Source organism: Acinonyx jubatus, chromosome C2 (assembly GCF_027475565.1).
Source record: "Acinonyx jubatus isolate Ajub_Pintada_27869175 chromosome C2, VMU_Ajub_asm_v1.0, whole genome shotgun sequence".
Lineage (NCBI taxonomy): Eukaryota > Metazoa > Chordata > Mammalia > Carnivora > Felidae > Acinonyx > Acinonyx jubatus.
This window is the reverse complement of record NC_069384.1, coordinates 58,879,719-58,896,238: the sequence shown is the minus strand read 5'-3', so window position 1 is coordinate 58,896,238 and position 16,520 is coordinate 58,879,719. Positions and strand designations below refer to the sequence as shown.

Sequence of the window (16,520 nt, the reverse complement as noted above, 5' to 3'; positions counted from 1 at the left end):
TTTTCTAGAGTAATGGAGGAATATGTTATACAATTAAATATGGCTTCATTACCCATTAAAGCCCAGAAATCACTGGTGTTAAGTAGTGATTCATAGGAGTCTCTGAAACTGGGGGTAAACATTAAGTCTTTCATTAGTAGATAGTAAATATTTGTTAATTGATAACCTTCTTGTGAAATACTGAAAATGAACACAACTATTTGCCATTGGCCATGTGATCTCCTCAGCTACCTTCCCCCTACCTAAGTTTTCTTCAGGAATCGAATAATGTAATAGATTTAGAAGATTTGAAGTTTCACTGAATGACTTCAGAAATTTTCCTTTTTCTTTTTCTTTTTGAAAACTTGAGATAAGCTGTTTTGACAAAAATCACAAGTTTTTTAGGGCTAGCTCTTAATTTCTGTTTTTCACTTCCAGATCTGACATGATACCACTTGTCTGAAGATTCTGGCATTGTATGACCTGGCATGCTACTGAATTGATACTAGTAACTAAAGTTTCTTGTCTCACAGTTCATTTTGAAAAAAAATTCTTCCAGTGTGTCTGTGGGTCATAATGAAAATATAGAAAGAACCCCCAAATTTATAATGTGAAATTTTATAGTAAGATAGAAATCAAGTTAAATTTTTGCTTTTATTTTAATGAAAGTTAATGAAACTAATATTTATTTTTATATTTTAGAAGGAGGAAAGAGGACGATTGAAGTATCCATTCCAGGAGCAGAAGCCCCAGAAAGCTCAAAATGCAGTACTATCTCTCCTACCAGTGGGATAAATTCAAGAAGGTAGGGTTACAATGTGAATAGTTACTGAAAAAAATCAAGAAAGTGATTAAGTGTATTCTCTTTGGGGGAAGAAAGAAAGTGCATAGTATCTGACTTAGGTTCAGGCAGACTCACTCTTGTAGAGAAAATAAAGTAATGAGAGAAGAGAATTTCTGGGGGGGAAAAGGAGTGAGGACGAGCTTTAAGTAGAGCAGTGTGGGTTGTTACTAAGAACAAAAATAGGATAGTAGCACATATATGGAGCTCTTGGTAGGTTACGAAATTAGGAGATCACATATGACAGGGTGAGTAACTGAACAGTAGTATTTTTCTCTTTTACAGTAAATGAAGCTGAAGCTCAGAGAGCCAGCTGATTGGGTGGTTTTTCTAGATGGGTCACGTGGTTGGTAAATGGTGGCACTGAGGATGGACCTGGCTCTTCTGTCAGCACTCTCTGTGCTTACCATGATGCTGTGCTGCTGATCCAAGGCTCGTTACTCTTCCACCCCCTGGCCTTTTCCCCCTCACCCCCACACATGCACATGCATTTTTCCCCTTTAATATTAAAAATGTTACAACATGATACTATCACAATGGATGCCCTCATTATACATTTGTCCAAACCCATAGAATGTATAACAAAAGCATGAACCCTAATTTAAGCTATGGATTTAATTAATAATAATGTATCAATAGTATCAATTGTAATAAATGATGCAAATGATGCAACGTGTAGGGGAAACTGGGCAAGGGAGGTGAAGGGTATATTGGAACTCTGTACTTTACACTTAATCTTTCTGTAAACCTAAAACTACTCTAAAAAAGAAAGTCTATTATTAAAAAAAAAAAAGACTTAGGTTGGTAAAAATGTTGTAAATAATTTGGATATAACTCAGCCAATCTTTTTCAAACTCTTGCCAATCCTGAGATTTGTCATTCTTCTATAATTCAAGGTTAGTAATGATAGATCACTCTCCCACCCTCTTTTATTTCTCATTTCTCATAAATAGGTCTTCAGGGGCTACTAGTAATTCTTGTTCTCCATTAAATGCCACCTCAGGAAGTGGGCGATTCACTCCTGTTAATCCAAGAGCAAAGGTATGTGATAAAATGTAATTGTGAAATGTGTGTAAGGGTCAGGAGAGTGAGGGTGGAAGGTGGCCGATTTAGTGATTTCCATTATTAATGTGACATGAAATTCTCAGAAGAATTCCTAATTCACCTTTGCTAAAAAAAACCGAAAAAGCCATACAGTTTCTTTTGTTTTCTGGGGTAGCTAAGGAACAAGGTGAAATTCAATAGGATTTCAACATAGACTGGAAATTACTGGTTTCAGGCAGAGCATTCCTACATGGCAGGACATACAGGCATGCCTTGAAGTAGTAGGTATACCAAGATACTGGTTCCCTCAGTGCTTGCTGTGGCTGTGTGGGACTTGGGATAGACAGAGCCCTGGGCCACTTTCCTTGTCCCTTTACCCCAGTGTGCTGTATCAGAGTGTGCCACTAGTTAGAGAGGTTACGGTGAATCAATGTTGTACATATTCCTCATGTGTTCTGCTTTGTTCTAGATTAGACCAAATAGTGAATGCTTCAGTAAACACTGAGTATTTATAGCCCAAATTAATCGATAGGCTCATATCCCAGTTGCCTAGCACTAGAAGATTTATCCTTTATTGTTTCCTATATCCTAAAAAAGTTATAAATTATTTTATTTAATTTGCCCTTAGTTTCTGGAATTTAGTAACAGATTTAGTTTACTAAGATCAAATACCTTTGTTATTTTAAGAAGTTGCACATACAAGTTGTATAAAACACTGGATTTATCCTTTATTTAAAAATTAGGTTCCCTCAATCAATAAGGGGATATGTTGACCAGGGAATCAGTTATTTGGGAATTTCTCTATTGGAGAATTAAAATTACCAGTAGCAATTTAATTTTCAGTATCATTTGATGGCATAGGATAACATGATTCTGTGTACTTGATCTAAATAATTGTAAACCTGGAATGGGCTTATGTTTCTGATTACTTTCTAAGTCCTTTTTGCATCTTTGTTCAACAGATTGAGAAGCAAAACGAAGAAGGCTGGTTTGCTCTTTCTACCCACGTGTCGTAAATGAAGTTAGTTGTACAGTTTGTTCTTGGTAGCATGTTCTTGAACTTCCACTCCCATATCCCTGCCCCTGCTTGCAAGTTTTCATGTCCCTTTAGATAAAACCTTCAAAGATCTTGTGACTTAGTACTTATAGAACAAAGAATAAAGCAGTTATTTCAGTTTGGACCTTTGCAAATAAATTTCCAACAACTAACCAACGTACAACCTCCTTTGAATAAAATTTTGACTATAGGAAAATTGAAGTTTTATATTCTGATAATTTCATAACTAAGGTTTTTCTAACACAGTTTTACCTTTATCATCTTTATTCAATAGTTTTTTTTCTTTTTGTCTTAGTATATCTTAAATGATGTATTTCTTTTATTTTTTTCTGAAGAACTAAGTTGCTTTGCATATAGCTTACAATAAAATGGGCTGCGGTAGTTAATGTCTGGCTTTCGGAAAAATTTAACACTCCCTTTGATCTCTTTTTGGGAGGGAAGTCACTGTTGTTCATCACTTTCCCATCAAGTGGAATGTACAGCTTTAAAAAATAGGTGTGGGAACATTTGCTTATATTTACTTACACAGGTAAGAGTGGTTGTATGTATTATAAAATTCTTATATAGTCTTCTAATGTGAAAATGTCATCAATAATGATAGTGCACATCAAATAGATAGTGATCACAGAGCTTATGTTGAAACAGAAATGAGTACAAAAAGTTGCAGTCAACTTTCCCAGCCCTGAATCTACTACACGTTCAAAGTAGTTTTCTTCAAGGCACCTGTTTGGCTCTCAGACACTGGTTTTTATTTTAAAATTACTTTTTAAGTTATTTCTGTCCTTTTGCTGTATGATGAGAATCCTCAGCTTGGAATGGTGGGAGTGGGGTTGGGGAAACACATTGGAACTACTTGGGGAACTTTTTCAGACAACGCTGTCCCTTGTCTTGCAGTTATAAACCACTGTTCTAGGAAGTGGCATATGGGCTTCAATCATTATGGTGACAAAAATAAAAATTTTTTCTAGTATCACTGAATGTATTTTCATGAAGTCATCTGACCTCATTTGCATTATTGCAGATTCTTCCATCTGTATTGTACTTTTTGAAACCTGGTACTTAATAAGTACTATCCCTGCCTGGAATATAAAACCATTTTAGTACCATTCCTTCTGTTATTAAATGTCAAGTTATCTGCTTGGTTTGTCAATGAATTCTTTTTTTTTTTTAATTTTTAAAAGTTTTTACTTAAATTCCACTTAGTTAATATGCAGCATAATATTAGTTTCAGGTGTACAATATAGTGATTGAACACTTCCATACAGCGCCCTGTGCTCATCACAGCGAGTGCACTCCTTAATCCCCATCCCTTATTTAACCGATCCCCACACCCACCTCCGTGCTGGTAACCATCAGTTTGTTCTCACTAGTAAGCAGTCTGTTTCTTGGTTTGCCTCTTTCTCTTTCTTTTTTGCCTTTGCTCGTTTGTTGTTTCTTAAATTCCACATATGAGTGAGATCATAAGGTATTTGTCTTTCTCAGACTGACTTATTTTGCTTAGCATCATACTCTCTAGTTCCATCCATGTCATTGCAAATGGCAAGATTCCATGTGAAGGCTTTCTTTTGACATACATTTTTCTTTTTCTTTGCTTTTTTTTTTTTTGTGTTTATTTATTTTTGAGAGAGAGAGAGTGTCAGCAGGGAGGGGCAGAGAGAGAGGGAGACACAATCCGAAGCAGGCTCCAGGCTCCAAGCTGTCAGCACAGAGCCCAACGCGGGGTTCGAACCCACAAACCATGAGATCATGACCTGAGCCAAAGTCGGACACTTAACTGACTGAGCCATCCATGTGCCCCTGACATACATTTTTATTAATATTCTTCAACTGGTTGGCTCTTTACTTTTTTCCTTTATAACTCTTTAAGCTTCAAAAGCCATGATTTTCAACTTGGGGAGCACTGAAAAAAGACCAAACTGACTACCTGGGGAGTGAGTCCTTGGCATGACATTTTAAAAAACTGCTTAAGATGATTTAATGTGCAGCCAGAGTAGAGAACCAGTGCTCACAAACCTCCACAGGTTTGTGGAACTCACATTGAAGTATCTGTCCTGCTAATATTTGTTTTTGTTGATAAAATACAAAAGTAGATTGAAAATACTCCAATAATAACAGATACAGAGAAAAGAGCTTTATTAGGCTTTCTAAAGCAGTGCTTCTCAACTTTGGCCACCATTCATCACTGAGGAACCTTCTAAAATTCCCATTGCCCAACTCTCACTCCAGACCAGTTGACTTATACTCTGGGGGCAGGACACAAGCATCAGCATTTTGAGAAACCTCCTCAGATGATTCCAGTGTATAGCCAAGCCTGGGAAACATTGTAAAGATTTATCATCCCTAAATCATAAAGTGGTGCATGTTTGGTTTTAATTAACACTACCTTGTGCCCTCTTTATTAGCTTTCAGAGCCAGCTGCACCTGTATGAACCCTGACCAGCACCATCAGTAGGATCACCAGGGGTACTTGTTAGAGATGAAAATTCCTGAGCCCTACCCCAGACCTATGGATAGGAAACTCTGTTTCTGTTTTAATAAGCCCCTCCTGTCATCCTGATCCATGCTCAAATTTGGGAACCATTGGATCTATGGCATCACAAAGCGTGTACTCTGCTATATTTGACGATTTGTATTTACTTTCACAGTTCAAACTCAGAGTACTTGTATTGCTTATATATAGATTCATGTTTTTGGTCAACACATGACTTCTCTAGAATGCCCCAGAAAGCTGCTAAGCACTTGCTAAACTTTAGTAAAATTTTCCATTTTCCGTATCACAGCTTGGGAGAGAAACTAGATTGATAATCAAATCCACGGTGAGTGATATAATCATTCTTATAGTATATAGTGGAATTCTTTAAGTTAGCAGAATTTAATAATAGTTTATGGTTTACTAAATGCCAGATAGTGTTTTAGCCACTCCTCATGATTTTAGGACACCTTTATGAGGTAGATCCTATTGTCCTTACTTTGCAGATGAAGAAACTGAGGTACAAGAAGGTAAGTACCCTCTCAAGGTCACACAGCTTGGGAATGGTGGCCCTGGGATGGGACATAGGAAGTCTTTCTACACAGCTTATGCCGTGCTGCCATCTTACAGTGAATATGGTGTGGAAGCCCCATAATAGTAATAGCTATCTTTATAGAGTTGTAATTGTGGTGGGCATGGTGCTGAGCTAAAAGTAGCTCCATTATTTCAATAAAACTGTGAGTTAGAGGTGTTTGAATGCCACCCACCTCCCCATTCCAGACAAGGAAATTGAGCCCTAGAGGTGAAGTAAGTTGCCTAATGTCAGAATGTATGAGGTAAAGCCATGACTTGAAGCTCTTTTGAAAAAAATTACTGGACTTCTCCTACTTATGAGAAATAGCTAATCTAGCACAGTGGCTAAGTCTGCAAGTATTGCAAGCAGAAAGCTTGGATCCAAGTGCCATTTCTGCCACTTGGGCTGTGTCCCTGGGTAAATTAATCTCATTTTTCCCATTTGAGAGTCAGACATGATATGTCTTCTAGGATTGTGAGGAGTAAGTGAGGTGAGTATATGTAAATATGTTAAGAACAGAGCCCGACTCACGATAAGCATTCAGTAATGATGACTGCCAGTTTTTTGGTATACAAAAAAATACACTATTTTCTCTGTGCTTCCAGATTTTTAAAGGTATTAAATGGTGAATTTATAGTGGTTTTCTCAGATTAACAATTGGACCCAGTGCTTTAAATTTAGAGTTTATTTCACCTGAAAAGATATTTGGAAGTTGAAAGAAAACATGTTGAGAATTTTATTTGAAAATGTAACTAATAAGCTGTTTAATTTTTTCCTGTTTTCTGGCTTTCCAGACACCCTGCATATGCCATTTATAATTAACAGCAAAGATAATGATCCTTTTTTTTTTTTTTTTAAGTCAGGAGACTTTAAGTCAAGAATAATTGACTAAAGAAAACATTTCAATATTACCAACAAATGCATGGTATAAACGTCTTGGAAAATTGTTGTGTAACATTATGGAAAACAATAAACAAAAATAGAATATAGCCTTTTAAACTATTGAGAAATAATTTATATGCAATAAACTACATCCATTTAAAGAGAATAATTCATTGACTTTTGGCAGACAAAACAAACACAGACCCATTTCTTTCATGCCTAGAAGATTCCTCCTGTCTCTGCAGTGCGTCCCACCCTTTGCTCCAGCTTGGGCAACCACTGATGTGCATTTTGTCATCATAGATTGGTTTACATTTTATCTAAGTGGAATCATAATTGCACTATTTTGTGTCTGGCTTCTTTCACTCACTATTGAGATTCATTCATGTGTGTATCAGTTTCTTCCTTTTTACTTCTGAGTAGTATTCCATTGTATGAATGTTTATCCATTCACCTGTCAATGGCCATTGGCTTTCTTCCCAATCATTGGCTATTGTGAATATAGCTGCTGTGGACATTTACATTCAAGGCTTTGTATGGACATAAATTTTTGTTTCCCTTGGGTGAATAACTTGGACATGGAATGGCTTGGTATATATTTAACTTTTAAAGAAACTACCTTACAGTTTTCCAAAGCGTTGTGCCTTATTACATTCCTACCAGCAGGGCATGAGAGTTACAGTATCTACACATCTCCCACGTTCAGTGCTGGCAGTTTTTGAATTTTTACCCATTCTGGTAGGTGTGGTGTATATGCATTGTGGTGTGCATCTCCCTGAGGACTACTGTGAAGCATGTTACCATATGTTTACTGGCCGTTCATACCGCTGATATGGTGAAGTAGTCAAAGTCCTTTGCCCATTTGAAAAATTAACTTGTCGGGTTTTTTTTTTCTCAATTATAAGAATCCTTTATTCTGGATACAAAGTCCTTTGTCACTTATTGCAATATTGTAGCCATTTTAATTAAATTCCAGTTAACACAGTTTATTAGTTTCCGGTGTGCAATGTAGCCATTTTAAAATGATGTTTGTAACCAGTGACTTTAGGTACTTAAAATTCAATACTGTGCGCTGCCTGTACCACAGAGCGGCTAAAGAGCAAACTGCTAAACCGAGATCTGTCAAGGTAGCCCTATACTTCGTGTGCCCAGCGTCAGGAGGCCAAGGATCCCACAACATACAATCTGTTACCGTAAAAGCCAACAGAGATAACAGCGGAAAATAAACAACTACTAAATAAAGAAGCCTGGCGATGTAACTTTGAGGATGATAGTGCGCAATCAGGGCTCCTTTGGGCCATTTTTTTTTTTTTTATTCCTGGGCAGTTATCTAAGAAAGTATTCAAAAGTCACTTCGTTTATCAATATACCATTCTTAGGTTAGTTAGAATATAAACTGTATATAAAATTAAAAATGGGATGATAAACTCATAGAATGTTGGGCTTTTCTGTTTGTGTCCAACTTGGGTCATGTGGCACGAAACAGCTGGGACCAAAGGGCGAGTGACATTGAGGGTCCCAGTGGCACCGCCGCGGGATCTCCCAGAAAACCAGCTCTCGGTGGCGCATGCGCCTCATGGTCACTCGGCTCCGCCCGCCGGGAGGCGAGGCTTCGTTGCCGTGGTGACCTCTGTAAACGGAGACCCGGGGCTGACGCTGGGACTAGAAATGCGTGGCGGTTGTCGGTGCCTTGGGTAAGTTTGGAGCCTGGCAGCAAGGCAGTTCCCGCGAACTCGTCCTCAAATCTGTTAGGGAGTCAGGGAGCAGCTGAGCCTACTAGGGTTTCTCTTAGACTGAGCCAGGGTTGTCCAGACTTGCTGAGACGTAGTCCTTCGTCCTTGCTACGATCCGTTCAACAAACATTGAAACGGCTAGTATTGGCAGGCATGGAGCTAGACACTGTGGGTACAAAGTGGACACGGTTCCTGCCTGCAAGGAACTCCTAATCCGGCTGGGGCGGAAGACAGCAAACCCAGGAGTGCCAGTTAGACCGGGCTAAGCCCAGGCTCCAGAAGCAAGGAGTCTGGTGGGAAAGTGCCTGGGTTCTGGGGTCACGCAAACCAGCCCACACCACACTTAACTGTGTGACACTCGGCACATGGACCCCTCAGCACTTCAGCTTTCTACTCTCTGAAAAGGAAGATGATAATGCTTATTTCATGGGGTTCTTGTTACAACTAAATAGGATATTACAGGTAAAGTGAGTAGCACATTCATGGCATGTAGTTGGTACAGAGTAAATACTTGCTGCATACAAGTGGATATAGTAGCATATGAGTAAGTATTCAGTGTGTCTGGTCAATTGTGAGTTGTCCCAGATGGCTACTAAGACTTTTGAGAAGGAGAAGGAGCTAAGGAGGGACCAGGAAAGGGGAAAGTGACAGGCGATGAGCTGCAGACCTGAAGATGAGGGACCGTTGTGCCATGCCAAGGAATCTGAGTTCTTATTCTGTGGCAGTGAAGAGCCATTAAAGGTTCCAAACAGGAAGAGTAGCACACTAAAAGCTGTGTTTTGAAACTACAAGAGGCAGGTAGAAATGGAGTAGAGAAGAGAGAGAGAGACAAGGTATGAGACTGCGGTAATGGAAGAGGTGAGACAGCATAACCAGAATAGGGTACTGACAGTGGGAATAGAAAGGAGAGGGTGAATTCAATAGGCTTAATAACTGTTTACTTGGCAACAGAACATAGAAACCAACTGCATGAATTGAGTGAGAGGGAAGACTTCAAAGAGTAACTGCTCTGCTCTCTAATCTGTAAATTGTACTTAACTCATAGAGTTGTTTTGAGAAACATGTGAAACAGTATGTGCCGAATCCTTAGGACGGTGCTTGACACATGGTAATCATTCAGAAAACATGGGCTATCATTATTCTTTCCACAGTCGTATTTCACATTGTAAAGTAAAAACTGAGCATCTGTTTTATACGACAACCTCTGAGTCTTAACATGGCCAGCTCTGGCACACTGCTGCGGAGTGGTTGAGTTGGTGAGACTGAAGACTGACCCTAGAATCTGGTGGATGAATCCAAGTAGTGCCATCTTGGGGACCATTCTCTCTGGTTTCCAGCCAACCTACTTCTAACAACACATGCCTTTGCACCACTGTGTAACTATGACTCTTTTTTTTTTCTTTCTACTTCCTCAGGGTTGTCTCAAAACTTGACAGTATACTCAGTGAGTTGGTTAACAGAATGAGTCATAGGCTGGATCAATGACCCTGAGGGTAATAAAAGAAGATTTAAGATAGTTCTGCAAGTAGACTCCTAAACCTAGCTACTTCAGTTATACGAGATGGGACATGGATGAGAACACACAAATACGGTGCAGTCATTCTGGTTGGTTACAAGCTGATTATGATGAGTCAGTGTATGATGAACCTACCACCTCCCCACCCCAAAAAGATAATGTAATATCAGGCTGCCTTAAAGGAATACAACGTTACCACAAGGTAAAGTAATAGTTTATCTCTTTTGGAAAATGCCTGGATCCTTCAAAGAAGATACAAAATTGGGAGGGATATTTAATGCATTGGGAAGTAACTTCTTGAGCTATCAGGATGCTGAAAAGAGTTGAAACCAGGTTAGTGAGGAATAATTGAAAGAATTGGGATGCTTTAGCTGGAAATGGGAGGGTCTAGGGAGACAAGTAAAGTTGCTACAATTATTTGAGTGGTTATGGTACACAGGAACACTTGTATGTGTCCCCAGAAGAACAAGGAGCAAATGGATGTAAATTGCAGGGAGGCAGATTTCAGGTGAGTATAAAATGAACTAAGAACTGGAACTGAGCATTAACCTGCTTACCTGAAATGTTTAAATTGAAGCTGACTGATCATGTTCCTTCATTTTTCCTTTATTCAGGAATGAATACATTTATCCCTTCAATCATTTTATATACTGAGTACCTATGTGCCAGGCACCACTGTTCTTTTTTATTTTTTTTAAAGTTTTTATTTAGTTTTGAAGGAGAGAGAGACAGAGCATGAGCCGGGGAGGAGCAGAGAGAGAGGGAGACATAGAATTTGAAGCAGGCTCCAGGCTCTGAGCTGCCAGCACAGAGCCTGACGCAGGGCTCGAACTCACGAACCATGAGATCATGACCTGAGCCGAAGTCGGACGCTCAACTGACTGAGCCACCCAGGCGCCCCCAGGCACCACTGTTCTTAAAACTCTACTGTATTAACTCAATGAGGTCTCAGAACAACCTTATGAAGTAGGTACTAAACTTTGCAGATGAAAATACCAAGGCACAGAGAAGTTAAATACCTGTTGAACACCTCACAGGAGGAGTAAGAGGAGAGCCAGGCTGTAAGCACAGTCAGACTGTAGCCAATTCTCAGCCTGGCCAATACACCAACCTACTTTTCTAATGGTGCTGAGCTTGATGTTGTAGATGTGTGATTCTCACGAGTGGGAGGTTGGACTAGATAAGACCTCTTTCAACTCTGAAGATTTCATGGTCACATTTATTGAGCCCTGGCTGTATTAGAGGGAGTTTGTAGTAATTATGGTAAAAACAACTACGATTTTTGAGTACCTACTATGTGCTTTATATGAACCCCTGGTCCTTAACCCAGGTTCTTCTCTTTGGCTACACAAAAGAATTACATAGGGAGTAAGACCGTGAGAATGCCATGCTGTGAAAGTTTTCCGAAGTGATTCTAAAGTGCAGTCAGAGTTGAGAACTATAGGTATAAAATATCTCATTTAATACTTAGAATGACTCTGTCAGGCAACCTTACAGTCCCCATTTTACATATAAAAGGACTAAGGGTTAAGCGATGCTGGGGACTTGGCCCTTGGCCAAGCTAACCTATACCCTTGGCCAAACTAGGATGTGGACCCAAGCCTTTCTGGCTCCAAAGCCTCATCAGGTTACAGTACAACTTCCCAATCCCTTTATTATAAACAACCCAAACCTAACCTAACAAACAAATAAAAACCACCTTATTCCATCTCAGCATTTACACTGCTAATCTCCACATCAGGACCCTACTCAGTTGCCTTTTACAGTTTCTTCAGCCACCCTTTCTGAAACAACAACAACAAAAACTAAGAAAGGATCTCAAATAGTTTAATTTTGTGTCCAGTATTGTTAGTTCAGAACACTGGGAAAATTGCTTGGGTTCCAGTATTTTCTTCCATACTGTAGACAACTTGATATTAACTGTGTTTCTGATATTAAAACTTATTGCTTGGTAATGTTAACCACTTGAGGAGTATATTGTTTGTAACAGAATAGGATAAAGAGTGTACTTTTGTCTTGATACCAATTTACCTTTGATTGTGGTTTAAATCCTTTGTTTACAGAGTGATGTTACCATGATTGTTACCGTATCTGTTACCATAATTGTTTACTATAATTGTTTCTTACCCACTTTATAATTAACTTGTAAGTAAATTTATTAGGTCTTGTAAGCTCTTTATTAGAATATATGTATCCAGGTAATGTTCAGTTACAGTATGGTAAAAATAAATGTATGTAGGAAAAAGAAGACTCAGAAAATGATCTTATGAAGCTTTTATTGGTAGGAAGCAGAAAACTATGAGATTTGTTTATTTATTTGCTTAAATTTTTAAAAAGTTTCTTTATTTTGAGAGAGTAAGCACGTGGGGGAGGAGCAGAGAGAGAGAATCCCAACTAGGCATCTCACTGACAGTGTGGAGCCCGATGTGGGGCTTGATCTCATGAACTGTGAAGTCATGACCTGAGCCGAAACCAAGAGTTGGATGTTTAGCCAATTAAGCCACCCAAGCGCCCCCAAAACTATGAGATTTAAGTCATTGAGAAGTACATGATCTACCACTGCTGGCTTTGAAGGGGGCCATGAGCCACGTGGCCTCTGGAAGCTTAGAACAACTCCTAGCCTATAGTCAACAAGGAAACAGGGACTTTAGTCCTACAACCATATGGAACTGAATTCTGCCAACAACCTAAATAAGCCTAGAAATAGATTTTCCCCAGAGCCTTCAGAACTGAAGGCAGCTCTGCCAACACTTTGTTTCTGACCTTGTGAGACTCCGGGAAGTAGCGAACTGTGCCTAGATTTCTGACCCCCAAAAGTGTGAGGTAAGAAATGGGTGTTATTTTAAGCTGCTAACTTTGTATGGTGTCAATAGGAAACCAGAGCAGTACCTGTTTACAGACTGAAATGTTATTGAAATTTGCAGACTAAAAGTTGTCTTTTGGTTCTTAATTGACTAGCAACAATAGAATATCAGTTTACTTTTGTCAGTAAACCCAATGATTGCTTTGCTCCGCTTATTTGGAGCCTGCACGACATGGCAACTTAGAGGATAGTTTATTTTCATTGAAATAATTTAAATGTTGTTTTTTTTTTATCAAGGATATCTTTAGCTATAGTCAGCCTTCATTCAGGACTTTCTAGTGAGCCTCGGATCTGGAGCAGTGGTTTAGAGAAGTGTATTCGAAGACTGTCATAAAAGAGAATTGTTTTTAAGGTCAAGGGCTCTATATTGCTCATTTTTGTATCCTCCGCAGTGACTAGAGTACCATTTGCATATAAATGTGCTCAGTAGTTTTAAGAATTGAATTGATTTACATTATGAAGAACCTTGAAAAGGAGGGAGAAAATGGCATTTAGGTATGTTTGTAGCTACTACCTAAAGAAATTTACTCAAGGTGTATGATAATCTGCAACCAAGCTGCAATAACCAATATGACCCTGCCATATCAATTTTTAAAAATTCTTTATTATAATTGAATATTTATTTTCAAATCATCAACTTGTATAAATGTACAAAGCAGTCTGCATATCCAATCTGGAAGGGAAGGGAAATTCACTGGATCATTGAATTTGGATTTTAAAGATCTTGCTATGTAAAATGTTTCTATCATTTGATTCCTACACACCTCCCAACCCCACCCAGTAGGCATGTGTTTCACAATCAGGTGAGAGGAAGGAAGGAAGAAAGGGAAGAAGGAAGAAAGAAGAAAGGGAGAACAACTTAAAAAAAAAAAGGAACACACAGACATACTTTTTATCATCTTAATAACACAGCAAAATGGCTCCAAAGTACTAAACACAAAATTTAATAACATAAGTGCCATTTTAAGACCTATCTTTCTTGATAATAGCTTTTAAGGAAAACATTTAGACCCTGCTCTGTTGTCCCCCAAATCAAGACAGGGCATCATTATGATGTCACTGCCGAAAACAGATGGAATGACCCCCAAGGTCCAAAGGAAGAGAGGTGGGGTTCATACTGCACTCTCAGCTGACCATGTGGTGTGTATCCTATCTGCTCTGGGCATCCAGTCTTTTTTCAGAGACCAGGAAGGGATAAAGATGCACTAGTTCAGTTAATTTTCATAGCAGCCTTGTAAGCCTTGTAAGTTGTTTCTTCTTCGTTTCCATTTACAACTGAGGAATTAACGTAAAGGATTATTAGCTAGTAATATGGCAAAACTGAGATTCAAACCTGAAATGAACATCAAAATCTGATTCAAATAGAGCTGCCAGCCATGCCATAACAGAATGTTGAGGAAATATGTGATGTTTAGTGTGGAGAAGCAAAGACCTTAGAAGGAAGATAGAGCAGTTGCTTTCAAAGACGTAAGGAAGTGCAACTGAGAGAGCACAGGGAAAACCTGCTTTGCCACTCCCCTCCTTAAAACCTTAAGGTGGCTTTCAGTTGCTATAGAAATAAGTTCTAAACTTCTTAGCAAAAGCTTAGAGATAGTTCTACAATCTGCTACCGACTTCCTCCTCACCATCCATTTCACTCTCCCACTCTACAACAGATTGCTTTCAGCCCTTCACAGACACAACCCTCTCTCTGAACTTCCCCCTGCCTAAAACACTCTTTCCAATCTATGCCTGGTCAACCTTTACCTTAACCCCAGGACATGATTTAATCATCTGGCTAGGCATGCCTACAGGACCCTATTCTTTCCTTTTTGTAGCACTGATTGCATTTTAATTGCTCATTTAATATCTTTCTTTCTAAACAACAAGTTCCACAAAGTTAGGAATCACATCTCTAGTTCAGTACTGTAATTTAGTGCCTACTGTAAGACTTGATACATAGCAGGTGCCCTGAACAAATATTTTTTAATTGAAATTAATTAGTAACACCAGGGGGAATAAATGATGGGAAGAGGAAATGGAGGGATGAGCCAAAAAAAAAACAAAAAACAAAAAAACAAAAAAACAACAAAAAAAAAACAGGTGGCAGAGGTTTAACTTTAATGATGGAATATTCTGAGGAAACATGGACTGGCGTGACATTTCACTGTGGACTTCTGAAAAACCAAAGGGAACCATGGTAAGTTTGCCTAGAGAAAGGGACTAGCTGACTATATTCTGCCATTCTGCAGGTCTCTGCTGGCTGCTCTCCGTCCTCCTGGTGAAGTCATCTCAGATACTGTGCATGCATAGTGATCAACACACATGGTATTTGGTGCTTGTGGAATTTGTTAGGTGAGAAATATCTGTAAAGGACTTTTATTTTATAGCTGTGTCTCTTTCTTTGTCTCAATTTTGTGCTTACAGGGGAAATGAAGGAACCAGGTGATCAAGACACTGATGGGGGGAAATTAGATGGATCAAAGAGTGATGGAAGGCAGTCTCCGAGCTCCTCTAAATCTGCATCAAGATGTAAGTAAAGATTATAATATACCCTTAGGCTTTTACTAAATTTAGGTAAAACCATTTTTAAAGAGTTTTTAAGTTTATACAACAGAAATGGTTTACTTGTTTCGTTCTATTGTTAAATTCTAAGTTCTTTAAGAGGGCAGAGACTGTGTTTTAACCATTTAATCTCCAGAGCCTGACACATAGAAGTTACTATCATCTCTGTGTTGATAATGATCTCTCTGCAAATCTGGCCTTGCTCTCTCCTGTGAGTCTTTACTGAACTTTTCTAATACAGTATAGTAGAAAGAGCTGGACTTTAGGTTTGAGGCCTGGGTCTACCACTTAAGAGACACCTGATCTGGAATAAATTATTTTACCTCTTTGAGCCTCAATTTTCTCACCCATTAAGATGATAATTGTGAGTAGTTTGAGGATTAAATTGGATAACATATGTAGAAGAATATCACATACTGCAAATAAAACAGAAATACCCTGATACCAAAGCCAGACAAAGACATTAAAGAAGAAGAAAACTGCAGACCAATATCCCTGATGAAACTAGACGTGGAAATCCTCAACAAAATATTAGCAAACCACATTCAGTAATACCTTAGAAGAATCATTCACCAGGATCAAGTGGGATTTATTCTCAGGATGTAAGGATGATTCAATATTTGCAAATCAATTAATGTGATACATCATATTAACAAAATAAAGGATGAAAATCATATGAATACCTTAATAGATGCAAAAAAGCATTTGACATCCAGAATCCAACATCTCAACAAACTGGGCTTAGAGAGAACATATCTCCACATAATAGAGGCCATGTATGAAAAAAATCCATGGCTAACATCATATTCAATGGTGAAAAACTGAGAGCTTTTCCTGTAAAATCAGGAACAGGATGAGGATGTCCACTCTCACCTCTTTTATTCAACATAGTACTGGAAGTCCTAGCCACAGAAATTATACAAGAAAAAGAAATAAGAGACATCTATATTGGTAAGGAAGAACTCAAATGGTCACTATTTGCAGATAACATGATACTATACATAGAAAGCCCTAAAG

General features: G+C 38.6%; 2 protein-coding genes across 12 annotated transcripts in view; both read left to right on the top strand.

Moving 5' to 3' along the window:
- Nucleotides 1-3,043, top strand: part of SPICE1 (spindle and centriole associated protein 1) — a 52,225-nt gene extending 49,182 nt beyond the window's left edge. For 6 of the 8 annotated variants that reach the window (XM_053220870.1, XM_015075302.3, XM_015075303.3 and 3 more), the window contains exons 16-18: nt 682-784; nt 1,774-1,861; nt 2,827-3,043. In XM_053220870.1, coding sequence (XP_053076845.1) covers nt 682-784; nt 1,774-1,861; nt 2,827-2,880 — 245 coding nt within the window. In that variant the 3' untranslated portion in view covers nt 2,881-3,043. Of the gene's footprint in view, nt 1-417; nt 488-681; nt 785-1,773; nt 1,862-2,826 lie in introns of those variants that run through there. The other 2 variants (XR_003420691.2, XR_001430704.3) reach the window with 2 other exon arrangements.
- Nucleotides 3,044-8,171: 5,128 nt separating this feature from the next.
- The window catches only part of CFAP44 (cilia and flagella associated protein 44), a 149,880-nt gene continuing 141,531 nt past the window's right edge, over nt 8,172-16,520 (top strand). For 2 of the 4 annotated variants that reach the window (XR_008297664.1, XM_053220864.1), the window contains exons 1-2: nt 8,172-8,541; nt 15,366-15,470. Coding sequence is in view for 2 of the 4 variants with exons in the window: in XM_053220864.1 (XP_053076839.1) it covers nt 15,371-15,470 (100 nt within the window). In the remaining 2 variants the exon portion in view is untranslated. Of the gene's footprint in view, nt 8,542-15,029; nt 15,267-15,359; nt 15,471-16,520 lie in introns of those variants that run through there. The other 2 variants (XM_053220865.1, XM_053220866.1) reach the window with 2 other exon arrangements.